General features: G+C 37.6%; 2 protein-coding genes and 1 pseudogene across 8 annotated transcripts; all 3 read right to left on the bottom strand.

Annotated features, from left to right (window-relative positions):
* Positions 1-414: 414 nt before the first annotated feature.
* On the bottom strand, positions 415-13,066 carry LOC130990608 (protein disulfide isomerase-like 5-2; annotated as a pseudogene).
* A 933-nt stretch (positions 13,067-13,999) lies between these two features.
* On the bottom strand, positions 14,000-15,205 carry LOC130990333 (uncharacterized). The gene is made up of 2 exons (XM_057914549.1): positions 15,103-15,205; positions 14,000-14,522 (listed from the first exon to the last, which is right to left on the bottom strand). Exons 1-2 carry the CDS (start codon positions 15,194-15,196, stop codon positions 14,296-14,298), a joined length of 321 nt encoding a protein of 106 aa, XP_057770532.1. The 5' UTR covers positions 15,197-15,205; the 3' UTR covers positions 14,000-14,295.
* LOC130990332 (uncharacterized) lies at positions 14,000-21,595 on the bottom strand. 7 transcript variants are annotated; one of them, XM_057914542.1, is made up of 12 exons: positions 21,201-21,595; positions 19,902-20,035; positions 19,612-19,756; positions 19,419-19,546; positions 18,916-18,987; positions 18,195-18,428; positions 18,062-18,103; positions 17,777-17,989; positions 17,553-17,701; positions 15,833-17,124; positions 15,617-15,730; positions 14,000-15,211 (listed from the first exon to the last, which is right to left on the bottom strand). In XM_057914542.1, exons 1-9 carry the CDS (start codon positions 21,217-21,219, stop codon positions 17,633-17,635), a joined length of 1,056 nt encoding a protein of 351 aa, XP_057770525.1. In that variant the 5' UTR covers positions 21,220-21,595; the 3' UTR covers positions 14,000-15,211; positions 15,617-15,730; positions 15,833-17,124; positions 17,553-17,632. The 7 variants fall into 7 exon arrangements, with proteins under 7 accessions (XP_057770525.1, XP_057770527.1, XP_057770524.1 ...); XM_057914544.1 differs by having other exon boundaries at positions 19,902-20,040; positions 20,912-21,586; XM_057914541.1 differs by having other exon boundaries at positions 21,196-21,586.
* Between the last annotated feature and the right edge of the window lie 1,626 nt (positions 21,596-23,221).

Here is a 23,221-nt window from a genome sequence, read left to right as displayed (position 1 = left end):
CCTCCGTCCCCCCAAACATCATCCTAAGGGAGGGTGACACGGGTTTTAATAAAAGTTAATTATGTATTAGATGAGTGGAGAAAAATGAGCTCTCTAGAAAATACTCCCATTGATCCGAATATTTTGCAAGAAAATCTATCCCGGCATACTCAATTTGGACTCAAATTTATAACAGGATACTCAAAATATTGAGAGCATTAGGAACTCTACATCAATGTCTAGTCCGGAGCTCCCTTCGGGGTTGTCGTTTGCCGAGAGTTCCTGCTTTCTTTTTGTTTTTTTTTAGACGGGTACTATTTTTTCTTTTAAGGATTTTCACTCTGAGTTTTCCTTAAAAGATTCCGGCACTTAGTCTACTTTTCTGTGCTCTCAAAGGTTTTAGGTTTTTTCTTTTCTTTTATATATATAATCGCATTTTAATAATAGAATTATATTTGACTTCTAACAAATTTTCAAGTATCCTACCGAGGTTGAATATCAATGAGCCATTGTTCCTCAGAAATAAACCCTTCTGACCCCCAAACAAAAAGAATACTATAGCCATTTCAAGTTTTTGTTGGAGCAAAAAAATCAATCCTCCTTGTAAGGTCCAAGTAATTCTCCAGATTCTTGCTGAAGGGCGGAGTTCCTTCCTTCGACAACCTTCTCCCCAGTGCCAACAGTTAAAGGTTCGTCTTGCAGCATTGAAACAATCAGCACCATAGCCAGCACAACACATATAAGAAGGAGAACAAGTATGGCTGCCACTTTTGAATTCATGAGACTCATCAGTGATGGACCGGTGATTCTTTTGTGTATTACTCTTCCTTCTCTGTAGCCCTCGAGGAATCTTGAAACTTGAGAGGCCATGTCTGCTTCGTCTCCGTTTCCTGAACCAGTAACCTGTTGTTCCAGAAAGAAGTATATAATTCAGGTCTTGAGATTGGTAGGGGATTAATAGCATGAACAAGATAATGTTTGTAAACACAAATTTTTTGTATTTCAATTTGATAAAATACAAAAAAGCGTTACAAAGATAATTTGATAGATTTGAAGATAGATTTATGCGGGTTGCAATCTCTAGTTAATCTTCTGATTCTTCTCTTCCATTTGATTCTTGAACAAGCTCGAAGGTTATTGAAATACTTGATTTGATGACGCCAATCCAAGGGACTTAAGTCGTGATTTTGGATTGAACGTTGAACTTGATTTGATTTGAGAAGAACGTCCTTAGAATTTTGTAAGAACGCCTTGAAGCTTTCGAATTTGATTTGATTTGATTTGAAGAACATCCTTAGAATTTGTAAGAACGCCTTGAAGCTTTGGGACTTGGTTGATTTGATTTGAGGAAGATCGTTCTTGGAATTTGTAAGAACGCCTTGATCACTTGAAGATTTGAAGGTTTGATCACTTGAAGATACTTGAAGAATACTTGAAGATTTGAATGCTCAAATACTTGAAGATTCGAAGAAGACTTGAACGCTTGAAGATTTCGAAGGATACTTGAAGATTTGAATGCTCAAATACTTGAAGATTCGAAGAAGACTTGAACGCTAGATAGAATTCTTCAAGATACTTGAATACTTGGAAGAATACTTGAACTCTCCAATTCTTCGCCTCTTTCAACTTGCGATACTAGAGAGAATTCTTTGTGCTCTTCGATCTTCCACTCCTTCACGTTGTCATTTATAAGCTCCCAACACCTCTATTTATAGATTTTAGAGATGGGCTTCGTGGGCTTTATGGGCTTTGGGCCTTCATGCATGGGCCTTAGGGCCTTAAGTGGCCAATAAGCCCATTAATTCATTTTATTAAATATTAATCATATATCTATTTAATTTAGGAATAAAATCCCATTTAATAAAATAGAAAATATAATTGAATATTTAATTCATGAATTTACACGTGGCATGATTTAATTCGACGACAAATTTAATTGTCTACAAATTGCCCCATCGAGACTTGTTTATGGACGAAATGCCTTTGGTAATAGACGAGTCTCGAAATTTATTTTGATAGTTTAAACTCTTATCGCGGAGTTCTTGATTTTGAATTTTGTAAATAGTTTATACTCGTATTTAGGAGTTCTTCATTTTCTTTGATTTTGAAATTTTAAATAGTTTATACTCGTATTTAGGAGTTCTTGAATTGAACTTTGGAATTTTAAATAGTTTATACTCGTATTTAGGAGTGCTTCATTTTGAACTTGAATTTTAAATAGTTTATACTCGTATTTAGGAGTTCTTCAATTTTCTTTGAATTTATAAATAGTTTATACTCGTATTTAGGAGTTCTTGAATTTCTTTTGAATTTATAAATAGTTTATACTCGTATTTAGGAGTTCTTCAATTTCTTTGGATTTATAAATAGTTTATACTCGTATTTAGGAGTTCTTTATTTGATTTTGAAATTTTAAATAGTTTATACTCGTATTTAGGAGTGCTTCATTTGATTTTGGAATTTTAAATAGTTTATACTCGTATTTAGGAGTTCTTTATTTGATTTTGAAATTTTAAATAGTTTATACTCGTATTTAGGAGTGCTTCATTTGATTTTGGAATTTTAAATAGTTTATACTCGTATTTAGGAGTACTTGAATTGAATTTTGGAATTTTAAATAGTTTATACTCGTATTTAGGAGTGCTTGAATTTCTTTGGATTTATAAATAGTTTATACTCGTATTTAGGAGTTCTTCATTTGATTTTTTTTTTTTTTTTTGTTTTTTTTAGTCTGCGACAGCTGTAGTGAGAGGAGGCATGTGCATAGCATTTGCTTGAGAGCCTTTGCAGCCTGTTGAAAGTTGCAAAGAACAGCTGGAACTCCACCTTTTCTTCGTACACACTGACAACTAGAGTTTAGGGTGTGAGTTTTTGGTTATAAATAGAGGGGCCATTCTGCAGTCTTTTTCATTCACAAATTCTACACATTGCAGCCATATTTTCTCTTTTTCATAGTTCTTAGTAGCGTCTTTCTTGAGCTAGCCACTACCAACCATTACTTCATTTCATTCATCTTTCTAGCCTCTTTTCCAACATGGGTCTACAAAAGGAATGATACAGCTGCTTATACCACACTTGTAATTTTCGTAAAATTGTCTCAAACGACGAGGGCTTCCTTCTAGGCCTCGCCTGCGCGGAGCTCGCCGAGAATCTCCGGCTGGTGGCCAAACAGCAGGCTTCAGGACGCGAGGAGGCAACGTCGGCAACAAAGAGCTTGTGCTTCCATGAAGTAAGCTTCCTTACACCACCTCTTTTATTATTTTAAGCCTTTGAATTGTGTATGGTGTGTTTCTTTTATTATTTTATCTGCATCTTTTCATTAGTTTTGCTGCTACTTTGCTTGAGAAATGCCTCAAGATATAGCTCTTTGACTCAGCCTTCCTCATGCGTTCTTTAAGAGCACCGCCTAGCTACTTGGGTTATTCCTCTGCTTCTAGCTGTGCATCTAAATTTGCCTCGATTTTATCTTTGAAGGTAGCAGCATCTGAAGGTAGCAGGCTTATCCTTGACAGCTGTTTTCAGCTTCCCTGCGACAACTTTAGGCATCGCTTTGGTTTTTTGACAGATGAGACCCTCTCCTCGGCGGCGGTCCGCTTGGCTCGAGTCGACGGTGCAGCGTCATGAATGCTCCAGCACCGACAGTGAGCCTCGGTGGCGGGAGTGGAGATCGCTGCTGCTCATGCCAGGAGACGGAAGTATGGTAGAAGTTGAGGTTGAACTCGCCGGATATCCATGGCGGCGGCAACTTCAGAAAAAAACTGAGAGAAGCAGCAGCAGTTCATGGTAACTCCAACAAGAGGTGGTGGATGGGCTGTGCGCTGGAGACGCTGTGCGGGCAGGCGGTGGGCGGCGGGCGATACGAGATGCTGGGAATCTATATGCAGAGATCATGCATCATAACTCTCGTCACCGCCTTGTTCCTCACGCCTCTCTACATCTTCACGTCGCCGATCTTGAAGCTCCTCCGCCAGAAACACGAAATTGCCGACCTCGCCGGAAAATACGCGCAGTGGGTCATCCCTCAGCTCTTCGCCTACGCCGTCAATTTTCCGGTGCAGAAGTTTCTGCAGGCGCAGAGCAAGATATGGGTCATGACCGTAATCTCCGTCGCCGTTTTGGGATTCCACGTCGTTTTTTTGCTCCTCTGTTACTTTCTTCCAACCCTTAACTTGTAAGGGTGCATGTTTTTTTCACAGCTATACCGAGCTCTGTCATAAACACTGATGCATACTTTCCATCAGGTGAGTTCTTTGTCACAGATGATCTCCCAATGATAGGTACGTCAATGACAGTGTGGTCCTGTTTAGGAGGCATATCATCTAGACATGCTGAGTTCTTGCTTCCAGGTGAAGGCGTATCAATGCTGCTGCTGAGCCCATGGTTGCAGCGGCGGTGGCGACGGTGGTGGGAAGGTGCAGCGGCAGCCGCCGTGGCCGGCGAGGTTGCAGTTGGCGCGGCGGCCGTTGATGATCGGAGTGGGGTCCTCGCACGCTTTCTTGGCCGCATCGGCGTTAGCCCTTGGATCGGCCGGTGAGCTTGTCGGAGATGATGGCTTCGAGAATGTCGCCGTATTTTTCGAAGTGGTCTTTCATGGCTTCCTTGGGGGTCTCCCAAGCGAGGCCGCCCACGAAGACTTTGGTGAGAGAGAGAAGAGTAGTTTTAGAGAGAGAGATGACTGATGGGCCTTTATTATTTGGCCCACTTTCCTTATAATTAGGTCCAACATAAGTCAAGCCCAATTTTCGTTTTTTTTTTTTTTTTTTTTTTTTTTTTTTCAACTAAATTCCCAAGTTTTTGAATATTGCTTATGTTTTCCTTGCAGTTAATAGCGATGAGAGTTTGGCGATAACAATCTTGGGGGGTCATGTTCAAGACTGGCGTAGTCTCTTTAACCAACTTCATGGAAGATTTTGCCCCAAACAAGATGCTTTGAGTATTGGCAAAGTTCGGAATCTACTGTCATTTTTTTTTTTTTTTTCCAGTCTTGACATCTCCATCAGCCCGTCTAAAGACCAATATCCTCAGAGAGTTCATCTAAAAAATCTGGCAGCAACACATCTAAGACCTTATTTGAGTGATGTTTACTTTGCACTTCAGGTGGCTCAATTGGCTTTTAATCAGATTTCGGGTGCGCTCGGATCTGGGCCATTGTGAGTCCACCCTTTGAAGATTGCTGGTTACATATTCTATCTGCGTGCATCTGAGCAGGCTCGATGACTCAATGGTATTCTATTATGTCTGGTGAACATGTGTTTCAACTCCACGAGCGGATTCAACTTTAGCTTGGAGAGAAGTGAAGTTGTTGATGCATAGCCGACCTCAATGCCAGATGACTCAATTCTTTGACAGGTCTTGGGTGCGCTCAGACCTGGGATTGTTTGAATCTGGTTTGAGTGAGGTTGTTGTTATGTTTGGCATCTCACGAAGTTGGGAGAATTCTGCACAACGGCTCGAGAAGATTGAGTATTTTCTTTTTGATGCTTAAGCCAAGGAGAATGAAGCCATCGTCCGAATTGCTTTGATCAAGGAAGTGCTTGCTATGATAGAGAGGTGGAAGACAGAGATGACGTTGTCTTTCAAGCAAGATAGTGCCTCCTTTCATATTGTCCGAGGTGCAATCCCAGAATTCAAAAGAGATTTTGACAAACATAAAGTTGCACATGTTGATGAGGAAATGCTGCGGAATTTTGAAGACTTCAGCGTCACTTTTGATCTCTGCTCAGAGAACTTTGGAGGATCAAGACCCATTTGCTTAGTATTGGTGCAAACCGCAGTTTCTATCATTTCTCTCTTGATGATTCTTATTTGGTTTGTGATGGATATTTTGACATCTTCTCCAAATGCTTGTGCTTCTTTTGATGGCTTGATTTTCTTCCCAATTTGAGACATATTCGGCTTCACATAATCAACTTAAATCATAACTTTGATGATATAAATTGAAAAGAGTCAAACACAACTTATGACTGAACCTAGAAATTATCTAAGTTGCCTACGTACCCTTTTGAAAGGGATCAAGTCAAAACGTAGTTCATAGGATCAACAGGTGTTTGAGATTGGGTGCCGTGCACAGTTTATACTCATGCGGGCCAGGAGTAACATGCAGTTTAGGCTCGTGCGTCAAGGAGCTGTCTTCATTCACTCCATTTTGTTGCTTTTCTCCATTTCTGTTTTTTTTTTTTCATCTGACTTATCTTTTTGGCTTTTCTGCTTTTCTATTTTTTTTTTTTGGCTTTTTTTTTTTTTTTTGAACTATATACATATGCACATGCTTCAACTTCTACCACCCTTCAAGGATTGTAGTACTTCAAGAACTTTCCGTTGAGAGTGATAACAATTGGCCTCCTTGCAGCGAGGGTCATGTCTCCAATTTGAAAAGAGGGCGCTCGCACTGCTTTGTTGAAGGATCTTGAAGGAAGAGTTTGATAGTATTCCAATTTTTGTTGGACTTCTAGTCTCTCTTCATCCAGAGTTTCCAGTTCTTTGGGGCTTAAGTGCGAATTCTCTTCTCCAACGACCATTTTCTCGCAGGAGGTGATATGGTTTGCTGTGACAACGTCTTCATCTTTTCGGCGAGGATCTTTGCAATCAAAACACGTCTTTATGCTTTCATTTCTCTGGCGTATGAAGGCTATATTCTCTGCAACGCTTGTTGTGATAACGCCACTTCTAACGAGACTTGCAATTTCACGACGCACTTGACTTTGAGCAGTATGAGGAACTGGATTACTAGCACTATTAGTAGTGTAGTAAGAGGAAGCCACACTTTCTCTATCTTCTTCATCAATGGCATCTCGTGTGAAGATGGTGGTCTTCATTTGAGCTCTCATTTCTTTCCCACGTGACATAAGCAAAGTGGTGTATCTTTTCATTCGAGGAGGGATCAAACTTCTCCAGTTCTCTGTTATGTGTAGTTCATCACTCCCTTTTGTCTTGCTTCGTTTCCATGATTTGCCTTTGCCAAGTCTTTTAAAGACAGATACTTGTTGAGCTTCTCTTCTACCCATCCTATTGAAAATAGAAACCCTTTGGGTTCTCCGATTGCTTGAAGATTCCAGGGTTTGCTTGGTGCTAGTATAGTTAGCAGTGGCTCTCTTGATGGCAATACGAATGGGGCTTTGCACCATGTATCCCAAACCTGCCTTGGGATTTTGGCTTGTATTAGCAGTTTTTCTCACATGAGACTTTGACGTGGAGCTTTCTTGGGGATTGTATCCAGCATTCACAAGGAGTTTGTATGCCTTCGGACCAAAGTGTTTTGAGAGTTCTTTGTCTGAGAGATCTCCATGTTCTGTGGTGCAACTTTGCTTTGGTCGGACAAACCCTTCAAATGGTTGGAGAATTGGCTTCTTGGCATCAATCTTCGTTAAAGGCATGGTGAATCCTTCCATATTAAGAAAAGATTCTTTTTTCTTTTTCTCCTGGCAAGATCCCGACTCGTCATGTGATGTATCATCTTTCACCATTGAGACTTTGGTTCTTTCCGAATAGAACTTAGCATCAGCAAAATGTGACTCTGCTTCCGTAAACGGCTTTTGATCACCAACCACTTTTCTCACGACGCCATTTTGATAATACTTGAAGCATTGATGCAATGTAGAAGGAATGACACCGTTTTCATGAAGCCACGGTCGCCCTAGAAGCATGTTGTAGGATGTCCTTGCATCAATCACATGAAGCAACACCGTGGAGTCCATGTCCTGCATCAGCAATCGCAACTTTATAGTTCCAAGAGCTCTTTGCCCTTCATGATTGAAACCTTGGATCATCAATCGACTGTTTGACAGCTCATCTACTTGGATTCCCAATTGCTTCAAAGTCCTTAGTGGCAAAATATTGACCGTCGAGCCTCCATCAATGAGAATTCGATTGACCTTCTGCTCCTGTGCATAACAACTTACGAACAATGGCCTGTTATGAGGTTCAGATCCAAGCTGCAAGTCTTCATTGGAGAATGTGATTGCCAATGCATCATCGTCTTCATCCATATTTAGCTCAGGTTCTTCATCTACTTGGTTGGATGTATCATACAGAGTTCCAATGCCTTCTATTATGTCATTCAAGTCAGTGGAGACCATATTTACAGCAGTAGCGTCTTCTTCAAGAGATATTTTCCCTTCTCGAGCTAAACGCATGACCCTGTCTTTAAAGATGAAGCAATCATGTATGGGGTGCCCAACCAGACGATGGTATTTGCAGTAACTTGGATCATCTGTCCTCCCTGCTTCATTTGGTCGCTTCATTTCTGGCAACTCGATAAGCTTTTCTTTGAGCAGGTCATCAAAAATTCCTGAAACATCAGAGTCTAAGAAAGGGTATTGCTTTTGTTGCATTTCTTTCAAGGTAGATCTTCTTTGCCCCATGTCTCGGGAAGAGTTCTGATTGTCTCGTGAAGTGTTCTGGTTGCTTTCTTGATTAGCTTCTTTCTTTAGAAATTTCACCGAAGTTGCCTTAATCGCCATAGATTCCTTCTTTGGTGCTTTGTCATATGGTTTTCCTCCTTTCTTGAATTCTGGCTTGAATTTGCTAGACTCCTGGATTGGTGGTCCTTCGATCCCGCTTGCCATCATGCTCAACTCCATATCATGAGCTCTAGTGGCTAGTTCCTCGAATGTTCTTGGCTGGATTCCTCGCAAGATGTATTGCAAGCCCCAATGCATCCCTTGAATACACATTTCGATGGCAGATGATTCAGACAATCGGTCCTTGCAGTTGAGACAAAGGTTTCTCCATCGGTTGATGTAATCAATGACTGGCTCTTCTTTGAATTGACGCGAACTTGTGAGCTCCACCATGCTGACAGTTCTTCTAGTGCTATAGAAGCGGTTGAGGAACTCATGCTCCAGTTGTTCCCAACTATCAATTGAGTTTGATTCTAAGTCGGTGTACCAATCAAAGGCATTACCTTTCAATGAGCGAACAAACTGTTTGACCAAATGATCTCCATAAGTACCAGCGTTGTTGCATGTTTCAATGAAATGAGCCACATGTTGTCTCGGATTTCCTTGGCCATCAAATTGTTGGAATTTGGGGGGCTGATAACCAAGAGGCATCCTCATACTGTCAATTCGCCGAGTATATGGCTTGGAGTAAGTTAACGATGACTTGGAGCTTCCATCGGAGTTATTCTTCATTGTTGCTTCGATGAACTCTTTGAGTTGGTCAATGGGAATGAGGCCACCAGACGAGAAGAGAATGTCTTTTCCTGAAGGCCTTTTTCCATCACTCTTTGATTTGTCTTTGGAGATTTCTTCATCGTTATTCTCTCCATCTTCTTCGCTTTCTTCGCCTTCCCTATCGTTGTTGGCGTGGCTTGAATCTCCTTTTTCTCCTTTGAGCTTTGCAATCTGGGCATCTTGCTCTTGGATGTGCTTGGTTAGAGATTCAACCATCTTTGTCAAGTTCAAGAGTTGTTCCTCCATGGTGGAAGTGTTTGTCATCATGACACTTGCATGGAGTTGATAATTTTCAGTGGGGAATGTGAAGCTTCTCTCAAAGTTGTCATCTTCTTCATGGATAGATGGAAGATGAAAGATCGGCTTGGACACTCCTTGCAATGATTTCGATTTGCTTCGCGTGATCATACCAACGTTTGCCGAAGAAGCTTTGGATGAAGCTGGAGCAGCTGCATTTGATTGAGTAGACATAGTTCAAGATTTTTGGTGAAGAGTAGAGATGAGAGGTAGAGATGTCCCACCGGGCGTGCCAAAATTTGTAAACACAAATTTTTTGTATTTCAATTTGATAAAATACAAAAAAGCGTTACAAAGATAATTTGATAGATTTGAAGATAGATTTATGCGGGTTGCAATCTCTAGTTAATCCTCTGATTCTTCTCTTCCATTTGATTCTTGAACAAGCTCGAAGGTTATTGAAATACTTGATTTGATGACGCCAATCCAAGGGACTTAAGTCGTGATTTTGGATTGAACGTTGAACTTGATTTGATTTGAGAAGAACGTCCTTAGAATTTTGTAAGAACGCCTTGAAGCTTTCGAACTTGATTTGATTTGATTTGAAGAACGTCCTTAGAATTTGTAAGAACGCCTTGAAGCTTTGGGACTTGGTTGATTTGATTTGAGGAAGATCGTTCTTGGAATTTGTAAGAACGCCTTGATCACTTGAAGATTTGAAGGTTTGATCACTTGAAGATACTTGAAGAATACTTGAAGATTTGAATGCTCAAATACTTGAAGATTCGAAGAAGACTTGAACGCTTGAAGATTTCGAAGGATACTTGAAGATTTGAATGCTCAAATACTTGAAGATTCGAAGAAGACTTGAACGCTAGATAGAATTCTTCAAGATACTTGAATACTTGGAAGAATACTTGAACTCTCCAATTCTTCGCCTCTTTCAACTTGCGATACTAGAGAGAATTCTTTGTGCTCTTCGATCTTCCACTCCTTCACGTTGTCATTTATAAGCTCCCAACACCTCTATTTATAGATTTTAGAGATGGGCTTCGTGGGCTTTATGGGCTTTGGGCCTTCATGCATGGGCCTTAGGGCCTTAAGTGGCCAATAAGCCCATTAATTCATTTTATTAAATATTAATCATATATCTATTTAATTTAGGAATAAAATCCCATTTAATAAAATAGAAAATATAATTGAATATTTAATTCATGAATTTACACGTGGCATGATTTAATTCGACGACAAATTTAATTGTCTACAATGTTAACATAGTCAAATGTTGGAGAAGCCTTATCCAACATTGAACTGGAAATATCAAAACCATCGTACAAAAGCAACAGTTTTGTGGGATATAATGTAGCATGTTGTTTACATACTACATGCATAAATATTCAGTTAAAAAAATTCTTGATGTTGGAGAACACCATCTTTTTACCTGTATGATAGAACTATTTAGATTGTAGAATATTAAGATTATCATATTGCCAAAGTTGTTTTAGTGAAGGTAGCTTACTGGAAACAAAGAATTACCTACCAGATAATAATTCTCATTACCATCCCATACAACCATCCTCGGAAACTCAGTTTTCATGTCCACTTCAAATGATAGAGCAAAATCCTCCCACTGTTGCAAGCCAACATAACCAAACGCCAAATCAGGATTTGCAGATGCAGCAGCCTTGAGAACTTCTAATAGTCCCTTCAATTTCTCCTCTGTCTCGTCCTTGATGATAGTTACAAGAACTTTCCTTCGGTCATCTTGCAGCAACTTCAGTGAACCTTGACTTATGGGAAAAACAAGTGGGAGCAAACTCTTTTTTATGTAATCTTCAATGGAATTTTCTGCATTCAGATCAATAAAAACTAATTTCACCATGATGTCTGAAGTCATCCTTACATTTTTAGGTGAAATGACACTGGTCGAAAGGTTGACATTTTCTGCAGATTATTATAACTGTAAATAAAGATCTAACTTGGATCTATAAGGACTGTTCTAAGCATGATAGATCAAACAACTAGGAGCTACTGAACTAGCATATCCGAGATTCTACAAAAAGAGCTCAGTTTAATTGAACGAGTCAACTTTCACCAAAGTTCCAATAACCTTCAGTTGAGCAACTTCCCACTAGGATCGTGAAGTGGTCACTCCGAAAAGGGCTACAACCATACCTGAAGCATGTTCGATTCAAATATTTCACACCTGTAAAACATATTTTTTGGCCACTATCTCAGCTTGACTTAAACAGTTAGATGATCACAGCAGTTCATGAGATATTGAGATCGCTGTGGTCCTATGACATTTGCACAACAGAAAAATATAAATGTAATGATGCATGCCAGTCAGTGTGTAAAACAGAAACCACAATATTAAGTGGAAGCAACTGATCTGCCTAACCTTCAAATGGCCCATAAAAGATGCTCTGTTCATCATAGGCCGGATAAATTGCAAGCAAAGCAGGAACCTTATTCAAACCATATGTGGTCATGATTTCATCAGAGAAACCATTAGCAACAGAAAACCATGCTTTCTTCTTATACTTGACAGCTGAATCCAATATCACCGACTCATTCAAGCCAAAGCCAATGAATATAGGGAAATCGGAACCCGCTGCTTTAGCAAAGTCTGACATTAGAGTCAGAACTGAGTACAGAAACATCCGGTGCAAAATTTTTTACCAAAGATTGAACGAGTAAATCAGCTTTCCTCGGTCCATAGTATTCTGTGGGAACTCCATGCATAAACATCTTTAGAGTTGGATATCCACTGCATTAAACAGAACAAAATACTATCATTCTTCCAATTATCCCAAATTGGCAAATTCTTGACGCTCATATCTCACATTCAATCTAATCTTCCCCCTCCAGCATCCATGTGATCCCATAAACTTCTGTTAAGGATTATATCAATTATTATGTCAATGATCAACTTCTCCCATAATGATATCTATACTACCCCCATAAACACACAAACACAGACACAGACACACACACCTATATATATGATCAAAAGAAACAATAAACCATTGCGACGTACTCCACACCATGCTTAGAGGCAAGCTTTTTGTGTTTGTCAGCATCTACTTTTGCCACAACTATAGGCTGCCTCAATCCAGCTAGAACGGGAGCTGCTCTCTCCAACTGCAATTCGACATCCCACAATAATCAGCCTAGGCAAAATGGCTAAACGACACAAACTAAATAACTCTCAAACTAAGTTTCATCTCCAACTCTCGTATCATCTACATGAACCGCGTCTATCAAAACGATGTATAGGAGTTGGAACACAAAGAAACCGGACTGCTCGAACATAGCATGTGCAGAAATCAATAGCCAATAATGCACGTATAATATGAAATACATCAACGATTCACTCACAAAATTGAGAAGTTAGAAAAAAAAAATCCAACCTCCGGCGCGAGGCGATTGCAGTGACCACACCATGGAGCGTAGAAATCGACGAAAACATAATCAAATTTGGAAACTGCGGCGTCGAAATTGGAATCGTCGAGCTCCAACACACTGCCATCCAATTTGAAATGGTTTCCATGCACGCTGATGGATAGAGAGAGAGAGAAAAGGAGAATAGAAGAAGTGATTGGAGTGAGAAAATTGAGAAGGGGGAGTGGATCGTTGGGGAAGAAGAAAAAGGCATTATTATGATTTATAAATTTGAATTATAATTAGCGTCTAAATTTTGTTCAGTTTATGCATAATTCGATCCATTAATTCGTGGATATATAATACTATGTGGTGAATTTACTTGATTTTTAGAGCGAAAAAAAATAATAATATCGTGTCTCGTAAAGTAGTTTAGTTCACGTGCAATTCTATGAGAACAGAATTATCGTATAAGTTTGATACAGTAATTAGTTTGAGTTAAATATATGTGATAATGGAAACTTTATGAAATAGAATATGGTTTTGTTAAAAAGCAGAACATATAAAAGGGTTAAGCAAACAACCTCACAATTATTTGATACCGACTCCCCTGTAGGAAACACTATTTTTCAAACTGAAATCAGGAAAAGCCAACAAAAACACAAAGCATTGTGGTTTTAGTTTAAAAATAAAATACATAAGAACTTGCATTATAGTGACGTGAATACTATTAACTAATGCTTCATTTGCTGGAATAACACAATGATCACTCGAATTTTACATTTACACACCATTTTTAAAAATGTAACAAATCACATCATTTCCAAAAATTTCAACATTAAACTTACTTCGTTTTATTAGTAAAATAATTAAATACTATATTATAATTGCAAAAGGTTAAAAAATACAGGAGTATTAAAATTGCAATATTTTAAGAGTCACTACAAACATTGTATTATTTTTGACAACAAACCCAAAAGATAATTATGGATGCATCATCGACCAAACTTGAACAGAAGGCTAGTTTATTTTTATTTTTATTTTCTCTTGGAAGGTATTTCATCTATTAAAGTAATAAAAGAACACATAATGCCAACAAATTTGATAGTCCTTTTTTCTGGAAAGTCAAGAATTGAAGTATTTTTTTTCTTCCTATTATTATTTGGTTGAACACTGAAACTGGAGAGAGAGGGAGAGAACAAGATGCCACTGAGAAAAACTTAGAATTAAGGAATGAAAGTCCAATAAGTCATCAATTTTTATAAATATCAACTACAAAAATGTTGAGTGGTAACTGAATTCTATATCCAAATGTAGTAATAATCAAGAAAAATCTGGAAAAAAAAAAAAAAAAACAAGGGCAAAGGTAAATTAAGAGCAAAACCTCAGACTTCTTGGCTCATACACAAACTCTGATCATGAAAGTGAAGCAGGTTGAAACTATTGATAATCTCGCTGCTCGTTTGTCTAGGGTTCTTTCAGAAACCAGAGCTGAAATTACCTCGTACTCAGTTAACATCGGCTATTCTTGTTTTGCACGGTCTGATGATGAGTCGACTTCAGTTGGTCCCGGCTGCTGCTTTATGCTAGCCTTCGCGTCTGCTAGGAATCTAGGATCCGGCTCGTGTTTGTCCGAGGAGGGCTCTTTCATGGCTGAGATGATGTAGAGCACAATAACCACATTTACGGAGACCACTGCAAGGATTCCACTCCACAGTGTCAGGGACTCCGCAGACAAGCTAGCTGAACCTGCTCCAAATACATGAGAAATGAGTGGCAGCAACATCATTTGTTACACGCATGACACATTTAATTGCAATTAACCCTTTTTGGCATTGAATTGGTAAATTGTGAACTTTTGAGGTAGTGGAGATTGATAAATGTGATTTTCAGCCACAAAATCTTGAACAGGAATCAACATATAAGAACAGGATGGAGAAACCATTGAAGTGGTCTAACAGATTTGAAGTCTGGGATCTCTCTATGGAGATATCTTTCACTTGTCTGATAAGAGTACTGGGTGTTTGGTTCGATTCAATTTTCATTTTTTCAGTTTTCTTCTCACCCCTAATAAAAACTGTTTTCGACACTTTCGGATCACTAAATAATCAGCAAAAATTCTTCTCGCTCGAAACAAGATTTATGTTGATCTATACAGAAATGCTGTTGCATGTAATCATGTAGATGCATCTATTACTGACCACCACCAGCAATGAAGCTATCCTATGTCAAATAGAAGGTACATTTACAGAATCGCAAAGCTAAAAAGAAGCTACAAATCAAGAATGTGAAGAAAATCAATGAGATTAAGTTGTCAGAGGAAGATTACCAGGGAATAAATTATGGTTAAACCCGTATAATACTGCAATAGGCACGGTCCACATAAGTATCGATGCAATTAAGAACTTGCTCATGACTTCCATTACAGCTCCTCCAATCTGTAGACATGTTAGATCACAAGGTATCAAATAAACAGTACCACTGCTTTGCAACGAACAAAATGAAGTGCAGGACTAGCAAGAGGCAAAACCAAGAAAGCTAAGCTTTCAGCAAACTCTGGATATAGATTGCAATATTTGAACAGCCTTTTATGCAACAACCAAGAATTTGAGTCGATCAAAGTAAAACAGCAAAGTCTTCACGACGTAATGAACTTGTCATCAATAAGAGCATCATTCATTATAACTTTCGTATTTCTAGATATATATTTGAGATACAAAAGCTCGTTGTTGCTATTCCAGATCTTCATCTAATGTAGATATTCTACTGAAGTTGCCAACTTTATAAAGATCGCGACAAAATCAAACCTATTAATCAATGAAGGGAGGCATTCAAAATCTCACTTTGAACTTCGACAGCAGTTGAGAGGTAAAAATCACTTTCTCAGCGGCAAAAACACAAACACCTTCACTTCGAGTCTTCAGCGAGAAAAAATAAAGAAATTCCCAAAACGCAACCTTCGAAGAGGCAAAAACACAAACACGTTAACTTGGAGCACCCAACACATATAATTCAAAAACACAACAGATTATTAGTGCATTAGAGTTAACCAGACTTACAATTGAGCAACAAGGAGAGGCTCACTTCAACGGAATTCAACTCGGTGTACTCTTTCACTTCAAATCTACTCCTTTATTCGTCTGCAAACTCCTTGAATCTCAGCTCAAATTCACTATTTAGATGGAATTGGTTGAATTTGGAGCAATTGATCGCAAATAATTGAATCGATACAAAGAGGCAACAAACAGTATCGGGCCGTAAATTCTTGAGAAATTTGAGAAGTGAAAAAGTTGAAATCTTGTTTAATTAGAGTTCTGCCTTCCGAACAGAAGAAGCTAAAACCTTTTCTTCAATTATTTATTTTACTTGTTGTATTAAATTAATAAATTTCCTATTTCACACACACAAACAAATAAAACTCTTATATTTTCTATTTTTTTAATAAATAAATTGGCGACTTTTGCATCAATCTTGTGGCTTTTATGATTTTATTATCCAAGTCCAAGAATATTTATTATTTTTCTTCTTATCAAAAATTGCGATGTCAAAAGTATATTTAATTGTCTGAATAAAAAAAGAGTACAATCGACAATACAATAAAATTATTTAATGGAGACATACTCTATTTATCTCTGGAAAATAATCGTAAAAGGGACTAATATCAATTTTAATAAAAATGATTGAATATATTGTAACTGAAGAAAGGATTAGGTAAATAAATTAATATATTGTGGATAATAAATTGCAGGGTAGTATCTATTAATGAAAATGAAGTAATTTTTTGTGAAATATCAAAATGGCAAAAACAAAATATATATCCGGACGGATACACAAAATTTGTTAGGTTTAACAAAATTTAATTACATCCATACAAGCATTCTTTTCATACTTTTGTAACATATTAAAGTATAAGTAAATTTTGTTACTTACAAAAATTAATACATCCTTAAATATCACTAAATTTATGTGCTTTTATTTTTATCAGATGAATAATAATTACACACTACAAGATGCTAGTACTAGAATTTTATTGAGTGGCATTTTTCAAGATCACAATTCTTCAAAATCATGTCTTTAAACATATTGTTGTGATGAGTTGACAATATTTCGTTCAAACACTTCACAAAAATCACAACTTGCACACTACATTGCTAATCCATCGCCAATTTCTATGCAAACAAAGTCGACTTCTATGGTGGCAAAAATTATGGCGGTTGTTCATGGAATTATTATGAGTAAGGAGTGTGAGCTAGCTCCGATTGCTATTTTTACCGTTTCTATGTTGGCGGCTCGAGCTATGGCAGGACCTGAAGATGATCGTGATTTTCTGCCAACTGACGTCCGCGAGATTCTGGAAGCAGCAAGCGGGACTTTGGTTATTAGCGTTTATCATATGTATAGAACACCAAATAAAGTTGCACATAGTTTGATGCAATTTGCACGGCATATTGAGCACCCTATGAGGTGGACTCAAGATTTCCCTAGTTGGCTTAGGGATATTGTACGGAATGATTTTGAATAATATATTCCGCAAGTTCCGTCTCAAAAAAAAAAAAAACATGCTATGTTTTTCCCATGACCCGCTTACAAAGTTACAAACATTTATATTTTCTGCAGAAAATTGCTCTAATTTCATATAGGCTCGTTGAGAACCTTTTGCAAATTATTTTGAGTAGGTTGGATGTTCTTGAATCAGCTCAGAATGAATCCAAGAAATCAGGCAAAACCTAATGTTCTTCAAGCTAGAATGAAGTTGTGGAGACAAAGGGCAATCGATACCTCGGGAATCGCATGTGCGGCGTATCCTTATTGCTTCCTCACTTGCAACACGAGTGAAGCTCCTAACTACATGTTGCTGGTCAGTTGACAAATTCCAGCCCAGTCATTGATGCGCCCGAGTGTAATTGAAGGGCAACATCTCCGACAACCTAGGATTCGACACAAAGATGGCATGGGAATCGAGCACATTATGGGAGAAATGGTTTAGGTTAGTGAATGAATACCTTGGCCATGGATCTGTAAGAGTATTCAGTGACTCCAGCAACATGAGGCGTCATGATCACATTCGGAAACTTTAGAATGGCATCATCAGGATCAAACGGCTCGACCCAAGCAACATCCGTCCCTAGCCCTCCCAAGTGACCAGATTTGAGATGATGAAGCACAGCCTCATAATCCAACAGCCCTCCACGCGCTATATTAATCATGAGTGCACCCTAACATGATATCGATCTCTCAGACAAACTTACTTTTGAAGCCACAAAAATGATATAAAGAATATCACAAACCTTTCTCATCGAAGATATGAAAGTATCGTCTACAATGCCAGCCTGAAAAGGGATATATCCTGCATTAATTACGAGTAAACATTTTTAATGAGACGAGAAAAAGTGGGCGAGACGAGGAGAAGGGGTTGGATACCGTTTCCTTATTCATCGCCAAGCAACATACTACTATATCAGCGAGGCTTGCAAACTTAAGGATGTCTTGATGGGTGCCCTTCTCATCCACAACTTCATCGTGGACACCATTTTCATTGCACGACTTCTCGGAAAGAGACTTCCAACTCCTTTTCGTTGCAATTATCTTCACGCCAAAGGGTCTCAACCGCTTTGCTAAGTGGATCCCAATGTTTCCGTATCCCAAAATGAATACCTATGCATCACAGAGTAAACAACAAAAATGTAAATTTATCTAATTGTTGAAACACATGATAAGATTTAAAATGCTGCCTATATAAATTTATCTAATCGTTGAAACACTTCAAACGATATGAGGAAAATAGATGAATAAATAATGATTTAAATGGAGTTAATGAGACACAGCAAGCCTCTACTTTTAAGTTGAAATTCTGTACAGATATAGGAAACAAGCATTTTCAGAAACTGTCAACAAATATTAAGGATTAAGCTATTCACACCCACATTCTTTATACATACACCTTGATTTGTAAAAGACAGTTAAAATGAAGATGTGAGGATTCACACTCATATTATAAACCATGGAAGCACTTGTAAATACAAAACTGTGCATATTGATAAACGGTGAGACTATGAGCTAGGCAGATATAAAAATCAAGAATCCAGAGTTCGATTTTTCCATTAACGTAAAACTATTTGACAATTCTGGAAGCAAAACGCACCGTTTTCCCTATCAACGTGTCACCAGCTGGATCTCCAAGCCTTTTCTCCTTAATGGAAACCTGCATTTCATGCTGCCACATTGAAAACAATAGAAAATAGTTAGGTACATCTAGCAGGCGTTTAGTTTGCATGACAGATAAGATGCATGATTGAGTATATTTATCCACAAGACTAGGATTTCTCCAATCCCACCCTTTCAATGGGATATGAATCAAGCTAAACTAGCTAAAATGATAGAAAGTATGAAAGGTCTTGTGATATCCCAAAGTTCCAATACATCTAAGTAAACAAGGGAATAGCCTTAGTGCCTTACTATTTTTATCTATCGAGGTTAATCCTCAAAGTAAACGCCCCCCCTAAAGTACCAAATTCTGGACAGAATATTGATTCTTTTCTTCTTTCTTGTTTCATACGGGTGGCCGGACAATTTCTACGTATGTATTGCCAACTTAATAATGAATAGATATAAATCAATCAAGAGTTCAAGATTGAAATAACCAACTTGCTTACGAAGGAGGCCCAACATCAGATAAATTGCCATTTCAGCACATGAAGAGGCGTTTCCAGTGTTATCACTTGGGATCCTTGCAACCTTAATTCCATGTTTTGTAGCAGCATCTATGTCCACACCTACATGCAAGAAAACATGTGATAAGCTTAGGCAATAGGATATAGGAACGAAGAAGAACATATACCTTCCAACCCAACTCCAAACTGCATAATAAGCTTCATTTTGTTTGCTCTAGCAATGATGTCCAAGTTTAGCCTCATACTTTTTACAACACAAATATCATAATTCCCAATAACACCTGGGATCTCTTTAATGGGAACGGCATCAACCTATCAAAATGCCCCCCCAAAAAAGAGAATAACTCATCAATGAAACTAGAAGCAAAGCAAAAGAAACCCCAAACTGTAACTAGAGATACACAGACAAGCACAAGAACGCTATAAGCAAGTAACCATGTTTGAGAACATGAAGCACCTTTATGAATGGATAGCTTCGCAGATACTCCATTGTATAGTTATGGGAAGCAGGAAAATGAGGCCCACAGAAAAGAACATGAGTAATCGGCTTGCTACTCTCACCACTCATTCCCCGGGATTGTCTCAATAAACCTGCACTGAGGGAGGAATGGCATCAAGAAATCACATAAAAAGCAACATAACTGAGGTTAATAATTCCGCAAACAAAGAAAAATATCGAGATAATTACTGGCTCATAAAAATACAATTTTGCAGCAGAAATAAGAAAACTATGAGACGTAATAACACATTAATTTAAGATTTAACGCAGTCCATTAATTATAATATATATGCCAAAATATCATGACCACTAGAGAACTATTGAAAGTGGCAAAAGCCCTTTCATGATGATACACTGAAACAATTAGATCAAGGAAAAAATCAGCAAACATATTCATCCACAAGCGCATAACCTTTTCCTTAAACACTGTTAAGACTCCACACTTCTCGGACATTAGAATCCAAACTTACCAGCTTCGTTTATTTTGTTTTGACAAGTCTAGTAAAACGAAAAATTCCCACCATCAAGAATGTATCTACAAGCACAAATACGCATTTTGATTAATTTGAAGAAGATTAGGTGCTTTTGTGAAGAAGATTAGCTGTTTTTGTATTATAATATCATTCCTCTGCTTTTACTTATCCATCCATCTTTAATGTTAAAAGTATACAATAAGCAGCCAACACTTTAACACTTGACACAATTTCTTCTCCGAAAAAGGTCCCAATTTAATACTAATACACCAACAGTTCTAGGATTATTTTTTTCGATCATAACAGTTCTAGGAAACTTAAAACACTATTATAAAGATAAAAAAATGACACTATAAAATGTTGAAATATAAAATTACACCAACAACTAAATTACATGGAATTACTAAAACCCAAGCAAAATGATTAAGATTAAACAAATGAAACAGAATATTCGGTAAAATACTTTTGGAGATGCACAGAGATCTATTTGTGAACCTAGTGATACCACGTTGATGCAAATGTAGATCAGGGCCTACAACTGAAAATGAGCATCCTTTTTCTGAGACTTGAAATATTATCACTCTGTTTTATAGAATAGAAGATTGCACGCAACAAGATAATGCAAGCAAAGAAAAAAGAAAATTAGCCCCCATTTTTGTCAGACGAACACGATCAGGAGAGCGAAATAGTATCAATAAAACCCTAATTAAAACAAAAAATAGGGGGAGTAATCTTCAGCGAGCGACATTCAAACAATTAAACATCGAAAAATAACCCACGGGACCAGTAAGATCGCCAAACATCCACTGTTGTTCGGCTGGTATAGAAACGGCTTTGTCTTGGCACCATTCAATTCAGTGGCTTCTTCTTATTTTGCCTCACTCATTCATCAACAGTATCGACGGCGAGGAGAAGGAATCGGCGGCGGGAATAGATTCCGGTGGGTGGCGAGAGATTCGGCCACTCACTGGACGCCAATCTCTTCGTGTGGGTAGCGTGGCGACGGAGGATGAGGCTGGACGGCGGTGGGTGACGTGGGGCGACGGTGGCTGGAGTGGATGCCGGTGGGTGGCGTGGGGCGATGGATGGGGCGAAAAGTTGAAAGTGGACGAAAATGAGAAATCCAGTGGAATTAGGGCTTTAGAACAACTAGTATGCCCGTCCATGCGATGCACGGCGAGTACGAAATAAAACGACATGTTTAAATAAATAAATAAATAAATATTAATATTAAAGATTACCAAAATATAAACAAATGCTAAATATATTTTAAAATTAAAATACAATAATCAACATCAATTACTCAATAAAAACTCAAATTTGAAAAAAATAAATTTTCAATTTTATATCAAGTGTGATGATAATTATAATTATTAAATAATTAAAAATTATTTGATAAATTTAGTGTTACATATTATTATTATCAAATGAAAATAGATCATTTAATAAAAATAAGTAAAATAGAGAGATGAGAGAGAAACAAATAATTTAGTTTGAAACTTTAAATTTCAATGTCTTTATTATCTTAAAGTTATTGTCATGATCTTGATATTGATAGATCATTTAAGAAAAATAAGTAAAATAGAGAGATGAGAGAAAAACAAATAATTTAGTTTGAAACTTTAAATTTCAATGTCTTTATTATCTTAAAGTTATTGTCATGATCTTGATATTGATATGATCTTTAATTTGATATGTGTATTGAAGTTTTGTTATTAATCAAAGTGCACGAATTTTTGAAAAATGAAAAATTAAAAGCAAAAAGAATTTTGAAGAAAACAGAGAAACAAAGTTGAAAAATCGAAAAGGAAAAAATGACTAAAATAGAGAGAGAGAGAGAGAGAGAGAGAGAGAGAGAGAGAGAAGATGTGATGACGGATAATTTGAAATTAGTTAGTTAAATTAGGAGAGAATAATGGGTGGTTAAATGGAGAAGATAGTGGGAGAGAGAAATTTTGGCGGTAAAAATTTACCGTTAGACTGATCTTTTATATAATATATAGATTACTTCCCTCCCCAAAAAATGGGTTACCCGAATCCGAAAAATAGCAATTTGTTTGTATCCTACTAATTTGATAATCAGATACTCTAGTATTTGGGTACCCTAAATTACCCAAATTATTTCAATTTTTCAAATGACTTTCAGGCTTAATCGCAAAACCGTTGTCTATAGTCATATTAGACAATAAATTTTAAGACTTGTCGTCTGAATTCTCGTTGATAGACAACGCTTATCCTATAAATTGTTGTCTATCAACGTATAGACAACAGTTTTCGAAGCTTATTATCTATGAACTGAATTTTTATAGTGTCAAACCTCTCTTTCTCTCTATATGGCTAGATGTACAACATAATCCAAATTTCCCTAGCAACATTGAAATTCATTTGTAGATATGGCTAATGCCATTTAGTAAAGAAGAAAAAGGAACTGATCAGTTTTCACAAGGCAAAAAATATGGGTTATTAGCGTGTAAATACACAAATTTTCAGCATTTTTTAGTTTTTTTCACGAACTTTATTTTTTGAATCTAAATACACGAATTTAGTGTTTTCTTATTTTTCTCAGGACAAACAATTCCAATCAAATTAAAACTGATTTGGTGTCTATATTGCCTGGAATTTCATCCAGCCTAAGAATGAACAATTGATGCGGCGCTCTCTCTCTCAAGGGAGTCTCTTGGCCGCCGCCTAGGCGGTCCTTCCGCGGGCGATTCTGGCCGGCCGGCTGTGGTCTTCTTCGGCCGGCGTTATGACGACTCTCTCGTCCTCCGATTTTCCTCCGTTACACACCAACGTACAATTTCT

The sequence above is a fragment of the Salvia miltiorrhiza genome, chromosome 6 (assembly GCF_028751815.1).
Source record: "Salvia miltiorrhiza cultivar Shanhuang (shh) chromosome 6, IMPLAD_Smil_shh, whole genome shotgun sequence".
Taxonomy (NCBI): Eukaryota; Viridiplantae; Streptophyta; class Magnoliopsida; order Lamiales; family Lamiaceae; genus Salvia; species Salvia miltiorrhiza.
This window is presented reverse-complemented; position numbering and strand designations above follow the sequence as displayed.

Excerpts from the sequence above, each read along its gene's own strand:
- LOC130990332 (XM_057914541.1), bottom strand. The coding sequence starts at position 21,265 with ATGGTGCCAAGACAAAGCCGTTTCTATACCAGCCGAACAACAGTGGAT. Across the intron at positions 18,988-19,418 it reads TGGGCCTCCTTCGTAAGCAA|CATGAAATGCAGGTTTCCAT; the intron begins GTTGGTTATTTC and ends TCAATGTGGCAG. Across the intron at positions 18,104-18,194 it reads TGGCGATGAATAAGGAAACG|GCTGGCATTGTAGACGATAC; the intron begins GTATCCAACCCC and ends ATCCCTTTTCAG.
- LOC130990333 (XM_057914549.1), bottom strand. The coding sequence starts at position 15,196 with ATGGAAGTCATGAGCAAGTTCTTAATTGCATCGATACTTATGTGGACC. Across the intron at positions 14,523-15,102 it reads TAACCATAATTTATTCCCTG|GTTCAGCTAGCTTGTCTGCG; the intron begins GTAATCTTCCTC and ends TATTTGGAGCAG.